Raw genomic sequence first — 12,651 nt, forward strand, 5'->3', positions numbered from 1 at the left:
TTCTGGAGACCGCGAAATACGTAGCCGGGGGTACGTACGGCTGCATTTCATTTTTTTAAGTGAACGCTGCGGGGCGGTGTGACGCCGTTCCTTTCGGCGCTTGCCGGCCAGCCGCTCGCCTCCGTGTGGAGGGCTTTCCCGCTGCAACCAGCGTGTCCGGTTAGCTCTTCGTGTACTCTGGCGGACTCGAGGCGCAGAGAGGGTCTGACCACGACGATGACCGGGTTCGAGTGCGGGGAAGAGCGGTTCCAGAAATCAGGTAAGAAAACAAAAACAAAATCCAAAAAATGAAGCGAACAAGTTCATCACAGGGTGAGAATGTGGTCAAAATCTGAAAACGTGGTAAAAATCAGACGAGGGCTTTTCTTTTTCTGGACGGCTTTTGTGAATCGTCGTTGGTTGGGTTTAGGGACAGAGGAGGGTGGGTCAGCCGATTGGCCGGTCGCACGGTTAATCATTATGTTATCCAGGCAGACAGGCGGAAGGCCGTTCGACAGCGGCCTCTAGCGGGTTTACACGAGAATGGCGCGGGAAAAAGCGCGCACAGCGGCCTCTCGCAGATTCGTGAAAACAAAAACTGCAAAAATACGTACCTCCCGGGATGTATTTCGCGGTCTCCTGAAACGTCCCCGGGACTACGTTCTCAGAATGAGCCTGGGTTGTTTTTTTTTTTGCTGCTTGTTCAAACTACTTATTTAAAATGAGCTGAAACAACACAATTCTTGAGGGATTATTTGTGACAACGTAATTGCTTTAAGTTCAATCCACTTGAATGTGTTGCGTTAACTTCATTGATTTGAGTTAGGACAGCATGAATGTATTGTGTGCGAGCCTGCATTTCGTACAGTGTGAAAACAAAATCATTTCATGAATTAAATCAAGATCACACATGCATGACTACTGTCCACACATCTCAAAATATACTGAAGCTTACTGGCAGAAAACTTAACGAAACGCCTGTATTTGATCACGAAAATCAAAGTATATGTGTGATTTTTGCTGCTTGTTCTAACAACTAGTTTAAAATGAGCTAAAACAACACAACTCTTGAGGGTTTTTTTGGACAACTTAATTGTTTCATGTTCAATCAACTTAAATTTGTAAAAAGTAACGAGTTAACTGAATTCCTTCATGTTTTACCAACACAAATCGATAGTGTGGAACGACCCAGCATTATTTTGCTGTTTTCTTTTTTTACTTTAACACATAATTAGTTTGGTACTTAGATATTATGTCTTGTTTCTGGTCTAAATATTTTTTAAAAATCTTAGATATTCTTAGAAAAGCAAACAATACTATCTTGTTTTAAGAACTAATATGTCAAAATTAAGATAATTTGCACAAAAATGCTTTTCTTACTTGGATTTTTCTTAAAATTGGAAATATCTTAAAATTCTTGAACCAAGAAGCGTTTTTTTCATAAATAATAAGTGAATTTTTCCTTAAAACAAGCACAATAATGGGGTATAAAAAAACAAACTTAATTTTGCCATGTAATTTCTGAAAGCGAGACTGTTTTTTTAATCTAGAAAATGCTTCTGGATTTAAGAATTTTAGATATTTGGACTAGAAACAAGTAAGAATCATTTTGGCATTGTTCAGCGTAATTGTTTTATTTTTTAATCCAAATAAATGTGTAAAAACTAAGGATTTAACTGAATTCCTTCATGATGTACCGACACAAATTCCTTTTTTCTTACTTACAATTTCCGCTTCTTACTTGCAATGTCTAGTTTCTAGTCCAAATATGTAAAAAATCCTAGATATTCTTAGAAAAATATGGTCTTGTTTTAAGAAATAATGTCAAAATTAAGTCAATTTGCAAAGATATTTCCTGTTCCTAATCCAAATACCTACAAATTCTTAAATCAAGAAGCATTTTCTAGACAAGCTTGTTTAAAGAAATAATACAGTGTGTCAGTTTTTCTTTAAAACAAGCACAATCATCTGCCAATTACTTTTACAATTACAATTATTATACAAATATTGGCAGATTATTTGCTTATTTTAAGGAAAAACTCACCTACTTTGAACATTTTATTTCTTTAAACAAGACAATATGCTGTTTTTGTCCTGAAAATGCTTCTTGATTTAAGAATTTTCAGCTATTTGGACTAGAAACAAGACCAAAAATCTAAGTAAGAAAAGCTTGTTTTTGCGGTGTGTATTGTCGATTCGATTTCAAATCAATTCAGCATTTTCAATCCACTGAAATATATTCCGCTGACTTAATTAATATGTGTTGGGAAAACATGAATGAATTGTGTGTAACCCTTCACTGAGGGCACTCGCTGCATTTCAGCACAGCGCTCTACTGTGACGCAACCTGTCGGACTCAATTAATTAAGCGAGCGTCTAACGATGACACCGCTATCTTTAGCAGCATGTGTATTAGCGGAGGGAACGCTGACAGCAGGAATCAACCAGTGTTTCTCTCACCTTCATTTGCGCAAAGGGCATGTCATAGTTCCCCACGTACAGGAGACCCACCGTCTGCGGGATCAGCCTGAGGAAGACACACAAATAAACAGGGGAGTCAGATTTTTCACATGCGGACGGGAAGCGTTGTGCTGCTCTTCCTCCTCCAGACAGCGCAACACAGGAGGAAGTATAATTATCTGAGCCTCATAATAAGTGCCTGTGGGACTTTTTTATGGTCAGGATGAGCTTCATACATACAGCGAGGTTATAAGTATTGAACATGTAGTCATGTATTTTCCAGCGAATAATATTTCTAAAGGAGCTGTTGATGTGGAATTGAAGCAGATTTTGGTCAAAAGCCAAACATAAAAATGTCAAAATCTTGATCTCGTCTGTCAAATCTGAACTTTATTCTGTATTCTCTATTGGATTCGGCTCAGGTGATTGGCTGGGCCATTCTACAGCTTGATTTTTTTTCTCTGAAAGCATCTGAGAGTCTCCTCGGCTGTGTTTTGGATCATTATCCTGCTGAAATGTCCACCCTGGTTTCATTTTCATCCTCCTGCTAATCTAGATGTTGGACTGAAGCAGCTGATATTCATTTACACTGATAAAAGGGCAGAGGGTTGATGAAGAACTACTGAGAGATTTCAGCTGCTGTCTGGGCTTTCACTGCTGAACTACACCTTCCTTTCTTCATGTGTTCAATAATTTTTCCCTGTGTCATTTCATTTTATTACACAGAACTTCATTAGTAAACTAATTAGTTTTGTTTTCTTTGCATTTATGGATTTCTTTGGTTGGTATCAACATCCGGGGAAAATATCAAGTCAACAGCACCATTAGAAATATGTTTTCTGGGAAAAATAGTCACTATAAATAACCAGACTTTTCTCATCTCAATATCTTCGTCTTGTAGAACCCTACCCCCATCCCCCCCCAAACCCAACCCTACTTTCCCTCCTTTCAAACGGGCGACACGGTGGCCAGTGATTAGCGCTGTTGCCTCACAGCAAGAATGCCCCTGGTTTAATTCCCTTCCAAACCAGGCGACATTTCTGTGCGGAATTTTACTCGTTCTCCCCGTGTTCGCGTGAGTTTTCCCCGGGTCCTCCGGTTTCCTCCCACAGTTCAAAAGCAAGCACCCTAAACAATTAATCCAAAATATTTTAGCCAAGCTCCGAGTACACCTTCTCAGTATCCATATCTGACACTTAGTTACACTAAGCAGGAGGGGGGAGTCATCGAGATCTAACTGAGCTCAAACTCCCCTCTCGCCCTGCAACGGGAGGGAGCCCAGGGCTCGAGGATCTTATAAGCTCAGGGCTCTCTCCCAGGACAGCATGCCAAACAAGCTCTATTATCAATCATCAGCTCAGTGTGAACTCTTGAAAGGCAAATTTATTAGCCCTCTTGTGATATCTGTTTTTTATTTCACAAGTGAGATACATATCACTTGAGATAGATTTGATTTGAGATAGATAGATTTCTTGTCCTGTCATTTTCAGGAGTCTCATGTAAAAGTACTTGTGTAGTCCGTCTTAAGTAGTTAAGTATCTTATAGTATATGTTAGTTACGCTTAGGTTTTTTAAAAATAGCTCTTTGGTCCAGTGTTGTGTTTGTATTTGATTAATTTATGTGGCACCGTTGTCCTGCGAGACATGACATTTTGTTCCTCTGTACGTCCACACATGTAGTGGAATGACAATAAAAAGCTCGACTTGACTTGACCCACCAGTTGATCCCAATCAAACAGTTGGCAACCTGTCTTTTTTTGTCTTATTTCTAACCCAAAAATCTGAAAATTCTTAAATCAAGAAACATTTTCCAGACAAGCTTAATTGTTTTAAGAATGAATATGTCAAAATGAAGTGAGTTTTTCCTTAAAACAAGCACAACAATTTGCCAAAAAGACAAATACGTCTTGGCGTAAGACAAATAATGTCAAAACGAAAAACAAGATTAATTTAATTATAGCCATTGGCAGATTATTGTGCTTGTTTTAAGGAAAACTCACCTAATTTTGACATATTATTTCTTAAAATAAGCTTTAATTAACCTATATTTAGATTAGAAACAAGACAAAAACCCTAAGTGAAGCATTATTGCAGTGTATACATTTATTATTATCATTATTTTTTATTTAAACATTTTTTCATGTTGTTACACAAGAATGAAAAACAATTTTTTTCCCTTAAAACAAGCTAAATAATCATATTCAGTTGGAGTCAGAATTATTAGCCCCCTTTGTATTTTGTTTTCTTTTTTAAATATTTCCCAAATGATGTTCAACAGATTCAGGAAATTTTCACAGTATGTCTGATAATATTTTTTCTTCTGGAGAAAGTCTTATTTGTTTTATTTCGGCTAGAATAAAAGCAGTTTTAAATTTTTTAAACACCATTTTAAGGTCAATATTATTAGCCCCTTTAAGCTACATTTTTCTAGATAGTCTACAGAACAAACCATCATTATACAATAAGTTGCCTAAATACCCTAACCTGCCTAATTAACCTAATTAACCCAGTTAAGCCTTTAAATGTCACTTTAAGCTGTATAGAAGTGTCTTGAAGAATATCTAGTCTAATATTATTTACTGTCATCATGACAAAGAGAAAATTAGAAATGAGGTATTAAAACTATTATGATTAGAAATGTGCTGAAAAAAATCATCTCTCTGTTAAATAAACAAGGGGATAATAATTCTAACTTCAACTGTATATATATAAAATCAAGATTGTTTTGTTTTGCTTACCTCTTTGGCAGATGATTGTATTTGTTTTAAGAAAAAAATCACTTAATTTTGACTAATTATTTCTTAAAACAAGCTTGTCTAGGAAATGCTTCTTGATCTAAGAATTTTTTAGATCTTTAGACTAGAAACAAGACTAAAAATGTAAACAAGAAAAGCATTTTTTCAATTGTTCACACATTATTTCATGTTTTTAATCTAATATCTACGACTTGATAAACATCTGCTTATTAATAGTCATTAAGCTAGTAGTTGGGTTTAAGTATTGGATGGTAAGATCATGCATAATACGTGCTATATAACTACTTACAAACAGTTCATACCTTAATAATAGGGAGATAAGAAGCCACTATCATGTGCTCATGTGCTTATTATGAATAAACCTGAGCTTAAACATGAAAGCATCTGAATATAAAGTGATCCTGGTGTCTCAATCTGCTGAATGAATAACTGCAGACTGCAAATGCATTCAGATTCAGTAATAAGTAATAATTCCCCGCTTTGTCCAGCGTTTCCTCCAGAGCAGATCGTGTTTTGCTGCAACCCTCAGCTCTTCATCAGCGGAGGTCTATAATGGTCCCAGCTGTTCGCACATTGCACGCCCACTAAAACGTGTTAGCGTCCAAAATAGTAGTAAATCACCGGGGAGGAGACCGGATCCCGGGCCTGACACTGAGGGCTAAAGAGCACCCTGCCAGTCAGGCTGATGGCGCTGTATATTTGGAACCACTCGACAGCCCACTGTGCATTCTCGTCCCCTCTTTGACATGCAGATGACTCTACGGCATTTATTTTTTTGTCCAATAATGAAAGCCGTGTTATTCTTTGTGTCGCTAGAAAGGCATCTGCCACATAAAACATATGCCTGAGTAATTGGCGGTTCAATCCAAGGTGGTGACCCCTGACAAATTATGGACTAGACTGAAGGATAGTGCACTCAATAAATGACATTTGCTGCTTGTTTACAGTACTTATTTGAAATAAGCTGAAGCTTTTTTTTGGGACAGCTTAATTGTTTGATGTTCAATCCACTTACATTAGTCAAAACTAATGAGTTACTTTAATTCCTTCGCGTTTTACCAGCACTGGCAAGCGTTGAAGATTGACATTGATTTGAGTTGAACATCTCATTTAGTGTTAAACTCTCCCAGGCCTTAAAAAGACATGCAAATGATAAACTGCATTCAAGTTAAACTGTGCGGCGACTTCTGAACTGTGAAGTACAGCATTGCAGATCCTGTGATGCAACTATTGCGGATGCGCACATTGCGATATCCATGCTGAAACCATATATATCCTGCTCTGTGATAGAGACAGACTTTCAGCAGATGCGCTTCTGTCATTATTAAGCCTTCAATAATTGGTAGAGCTATGTGTGAACTGCTGAAACGTGCATTTCTCCCTTTTGATTATTAATTAAGAGTATGGAGCTCAACCATCTGTTGACTGCTCATAGATTCATGCAGACGTCAATCTGGACGTCTTTATACCCATGATGACAGTTTCACCAAAGATTTCCATGATTTTTGCCTTATTTCCACGAAACGCTGATGTAAACAGATTCGATGAAGTGAACGTCTGCATGCCAAGTGTAATCATGAAACCGCTGGATCAAACCCGTAGTGCTCGTTCAGACTGACACTGATTAAATGGTTCCCATGGCGTCCAACTGTATCAGTCGGCAGATCAGTCTCTGCACTCTCATTGGGCACAACTGTGATGCGTCATTGCTAATTTGCATAAGCGTTAAAGAAAAACAAGAGCTTCCACAAAAAAATAAAATGACAAAATGATATAAAACATGGAATAAAAAGATAAATATGAATGCAAGTGTATTGATGTGAACGTATTTACTGACAGTACTTGAATAAGTCGGTGTTATTTGGCGGTTGTTACCTGGGAATAACCCTAGAATTTAGCAACAGACCAACCAGAATTGAGTATTCCAGACAGCTGTGTAATGAAAACACTCACCGGCCACTTTATTAGGTACACCTGTCCAACTGCTCATTAACGCAAATTTCTAATCAGCCAATCACATGACAGCAGCTCAATGCATTTAGGCATGTAGACATGGTCAAGACGATCTGCTGCAGTTCAAAGCGAGCATCAGAATGGGGAAGAAAGGGGATTTAAGAGACTTTGAACGTGGCATGGTTGTTGGTGCCAGACGAGCTGCTCTGAGTATTTCAGAAACTGCTGATCTACTGGGATTTTCACGCACAACCATATCTAGGGTTTACAGAGAATGGTCTGAAAAAGAGGAAATATCCAGTGAGCGGCAGTTCTGTGGGCGCAAATGCCTTGTTGATGCCAGAGGAGAATGGCCAGACTGGTTCCAGCTGATAGAAAGGCAACAGTAACTCAAATAAGCACTCGTTACAACCGAGGTCTGCAGAAGAGCATCTCTGAACACACAACACGTCCAACCTTGAGGCGGATGGGCTACAGCAGCAGAAGACCACACCGGGTGCCGCTCCTGTCAGCTAAGAACAGGAAACTGAGGCTACAATTCACACAGGCTCACCAAAACTGGACAATAGAAGATTGGAGAAACGTTGCCTGGTCTGATGAGTCTCCATTTCTGCTGCCACATTCGGATGCTCGGCTCACAATTTGGCCTCAACAACATGAAAACATGGATCCATCCTGCCTTGTATCAGCCGTTCAGGCTGGTGGTGGTGGTGTAATGGTGTGGGGGAGATTTTCTTGGCACACTTTGGGTCCATTAGTACCAATTGAGCATCAACGCCACAGCCTACCTGAGTATTGTTCTGACCATGTCCATCCCTTTATGAGCACAGTGTCTCCATCTTCTTATGGCTACTTCCAGCAGGATAACGCACCATGTCATAAAGCACCAATCATCTCAGACTGGTTTCTTGAACATGTCAATGAGTTCACTGTACTCAAATGGTCTCCACAGTCACCAGAGCTCAATCTAATAGAGCACCTTTGGGATGTGGTGGAACGGGAGATTGGCATCATGGATGTGCAGCCGACAAATCTGCAGCAACTGAGTGATGCTATCATGTCAATATGGAGCAAAATCTCTGAGGAATATCTCCAGTACCTTGTTGAATCTCTGCCACCAAGGAATATCCACAAAGGGCAGTTCTAAAGGCAAAAGGGGGTGCAACCCAGTACTAGTAGTGTACCTAATAAAGTGGCCGGTGAGTGTATATATGTGCGTGTAACCTCTGATTAAAAAAGTAAGTGAGCCAAAAAAAAAGCTGTTTAACTCATGATCTGATCAACACTTTCTCTGATTAAGAGTGCATGATTATATGCTGTCAAAGCTTTGCAATCAAAAATGTGGTTATAATGGAAGTCAATGGGGCAAAAACAGCCCCCAACATAACGTAAGAGTTAAACCCTTTTTTTACATATAATTTTGCCAATATGAGATCTGTTATCCTATAAAAAACACAGTATTATATATTTAATATGAACTTTTGCATGGAGTTTAAGATGAAAATGAGGTTTAAGTTTTCTTGCCTTATCATGAGTTTTCATGCATCTTAACACCAAAAGCAATTGATTCTTTCATTAAAGAAATTATTTGGGCCACAGAATATCACGACAATGTGCCGCACGCACGCACGCACGCACGCACACAGTATATCTCACATGGGAAACACAAAGTGTAGATGTGTGTACCAGATGTAAATCAAGCAAGCTAGAATAATACAGAGGCTGTGAAGTGTTGGAGAAATAACACATTGGCAGACTGCAGGGAATAATATAGATGCTTCTTTTCACCTGAAAGCATGGCACAAAATAAACTCAAGGACTGTGTCTACAGTATATATGCTTATTTATTTACAATAACTTTCCAGGGCCTTGAATTTCTTTGTTTTTCTTTGGCAGATTCACAAACCTTTCAAGGATTTTAACAATCTGTGCAAACCTTTTTTTGAACATTGTATAATATATGTAATGTTTGTCATAGAGGGTGACATGGTGGCACAGTGGTCGTCTCACAGCAATAAAGCTACTGGTTCGAGTCCCAGCTGGGCCAGTTGGCGTTTCTGTGTGGAGTTTGCATGTTCTCCCCGTGTTGGTGTGGGTTTCCTCTGGGTGCTCCGGTTTCCCCCACAGTCCAAACACATGCGCTATAGGGGGATTGATCAACTAAACTGGCCGTAGTGTATGAGTGTGCATGTGAGAGTGTATAGGTGTTTCCCAGTACTGGGTTGCTGCTGGAAGGGCATCCACTGTGTACAACATATGCTGAAATAGTTGGTGGTTCATTCCCCTGTGGTGACCGCTGATAAATAAAGGGAATAAGCCGAAAAGAAAATGAATGAATGAATGTTGGTCAAACACCACAAGACTTTTGATTTGACTTTTCTAACTATATAAAAAAACATTGAAGTAGTTTAAAACGACAACACTAGATGTTTATGGCAACTTATTCACATAATGATGTTGGTTAAATAATGAAAATAATTCTATTTAATTCAAGGTAACTTGTATTTACACAATAATTACTGCTCCAAAGCAGCTTTTTAAAAGGTGAAAGTTATTACACTAGTCAAAATCAGAAAGGTGTATAGGGTAAACAGTACACTACCTGACAAAAGTCTTGTGGCCTTTCCAAGTTTTAGGAACACAAATAATAAGTTGACTTCTAGTTGATCATTTGGTATCAGAAGTGTCTTATATGAAAGGTAAAGGCCTCTAGATTATGTTTATTTGAGCACAATATAATCTGATCATGTGTTGATTATTAATGATTTGATTAGGACAGTAAGGTCTGACTCTGCTTAGACTAAAGTCTGCTCACTGAACCTTCAATAATGTCCAGTATAGAATATGTGCTCATGCTGCAGTGGAAACAGAATGAATATTGTGTCTGACTCCATCATGAGCTTGGAGGACTGCATCCATACATCTCTGACATGACTCAAATCACTGATTAATAAAGTCATCTGGAATGGTGAAGAAAGCCTTCTTGCAGGACTCCCAGAGTTCATCAAGAGTCTTTGTGTTCATCTTCAACGTCTCCTCCTTCATCTTACCCCAGACGTGCTCAATAATGTTTATGTCTGGTGACTGGGCTGGCCAATCCTGGAGCAGCTTGACCTTCTCTGCGTTCAGGAGCTTTGATGTGGAGGCTGAAGTATGAGAAGGAGCGCTATCCTGCTGGAGAATTGTCCCTCTCCTGTGGTTTGTAATGTAATGGGCAGCACAAATGTCTTGATACCTCAGGCTGTTGATGTTGATCATCCACTCTGCAGATCTCCCGCACGCCCCCATACTGAATATAACCCCAAACCATGATTTCTCACCAAACTTGACTGATTTCTGTGAGAATATTGGTCCATGCTGGTTCCAGTAGGTCTTCTGCAGTATTAGTGATGATTGGGATGCAGATCAACAGATGATTCAGCAGAGAAATCCACCTTCTGACACTTTTCCAAATGATCAACTAGAAGTCAAGTTATTATTTGTTGCTCTTACAACTGAGATCCACCACAAGACTTTTGTCAGGTAGTGTATATAAACATAGTTAAAATATACAGTACATGCTGTACCTCCCAAAAAAGGTGATGTCTTGCTTAAGATTTTAAGCAACTAAATCACATCCTTTTCAGAGGAAACAACAATTGATGTCATCTTTCATGTGAAACTCATTTGTTAAGTATTTTGAAGACATCAATAGATTCTTTCATTCATTTTCTTTTCGGGTTAGTCCCTTTATTAATCCGGGGTCGCCACAGCGGAATGAACCGGCAACTTATCCAGCACGTTTTACGCAGTAGATGCGCTTCCAGCCGCAACCCATCACTGTGAAACATTCATACACACTCATTCACACACATACACAACGGACAATTTAGCTTACCCAATTCCCCTATACTGCATGTCTTTGGACTTGTGGGGGAAACCGGAGCACCCGGAGGAAAACCACGCCAACAAGGGAAGAACATGCAAACTCCAAACAGAAACGACCCACCAGAGACTCGAACCACCAACCTTCTTTGTGTGAGGCGATCGTGCAACCCAATGTACCACCGTGCAGCCCGACATCAATAGATTGTACAACAAAGTAAAAATAGTCCAAATTGCCAAGTGTCCAGATTTAGTAGAGAAATGAACAGTTTCCAGGTCAGTCAAGAAAGTTTTCCCCAGTGCTTGAAGAGAAAATGGAGTGCTATCAAACTGAAAATGGGAATGTATTACACCTATTAACAAATCCAGGACTCCAAAGGAGAGTGACAGAGAGTGTTCCACTCGTGAGGTGGACTACATGCAAACAGTGTAAACCAATATGGCCGTATGCACCGTAATTGTTAATTGTTTTTATACTAAATGTTTTGCTTATATATTTATATATATATATATATATTTATATATATATATTTATATATATATATATATATATTTATATATATTTATATATATATATATATATATATATATATATATATATATATATATATATATATATATATATATACATATATATATATACACACACATAAACTGTTTTGAATCTGCCAGTGTGCTGACACACAGGCATTTGTAGCCCCGCCCTCTTCTGAAAAGTGCACAATCTAATTTGCATTTAAAGCGACAGTCACCAAAACAGCACAATTAGGATCAAAGCCTAAAGGGTCAGTTTCAGAGAGTTAGAAAACATTATCTGTGTGGCATTTTGAGCTGAAACTCACACTCAGACTTATTTAACAGCTTGTAAAAAGAGTATTTAGTTCTTTAAATGTACTTTTTTTTTGCAGCTTAGGTCAATATTAAGATAATATCATGATTAAAGCTTCAGCGGTAACAAAAACAAGCATTTGTTGGTGATCTGCAAAGTGAAGTTCTGCAGAAATTCCTCTTCACCTTCTCCGTCTATTGAATCTCTGCAGTCTTACTGTTGTATATCTCTTATACATTATACAAGGCCAGACAGGCTGTACATCACGCAGGTACTGCATCTTCAATGCATAATTTATGATATTTAGCTAGTTTTGTACAGCGCAGTCTGTACATCTTGAAAAGAGTTTTCTTCACTCAAGGCTTTTCACAAAAACCACTATTGAGACGTGCTTTGAAATGCATTTTATTCACAAATTGAGCGTGCTTGTGAAGCAGCGAGACTAATGAAATGTTTATCTGTTTTCACACCGCACAAATTTACAAATTCATTTGCCTAAAAAAGTGTACTCAATTGAACTGAAGGTCTCCTCATTACTGCTCTCCCGCATTCAGAGTCGTCGGGGCTTCTTTTATTATTTTAGCCGTCTCATTTCAAAAGCTCTGGGCGGATGAAGAGGGCATGGAGAGAAGCGCTGGCAGATAAAGAGAGGGATGTGTGGGAGGAGAGAGAGGAGATGTCATCTTTCTCCGTTTCCTGGCAGGGAAGAAACCCCGCTAATAACCTCAGCCGCTCGCTGACACATCTGCCCATCAGCCCTCCCAAATCATTCATGTATATATAGTTGAAGTCACAATTATTAAACCTTTT

General features: G+C 38.8%; 1 protein-coding gene across 1 annotated transcript in view; it reads right to left on the bottom strand.

Moving 5' to 3' along the window:
- The window catches only part of rngtt (RNA guanylyltransferase and 5'-phosphatase), a 188,487-nt gene that overhangs the window by 11,618 nt on the left and 164,218 nt on the right, over positions 1–12,651 (bottom strand). The window contains exon 14 of the mRNA XM_056481173.1: positions 2,440–2,506. Within this exon, the coding sequence (XP_056337148.1) occupies positions 2,440–2,506 (67 nt within the window). The remainder of the gene's footprint in view (positions 1–2,439; positions 2,507–12,651) is intronic.

Source organism: Danio aesculapii, chromosome 20 (assembly GCF_903798145.1).
Source record: "Danio aesculapii chromosome 20, fDanAes4.1, whole genome shotgun sequence".
Lineage (NCBI taxonomy): Eukaryota > Metazoa > Chordata > Actinopteri > Cypriniformes > Danionidae > Danio > Danio aesculapii.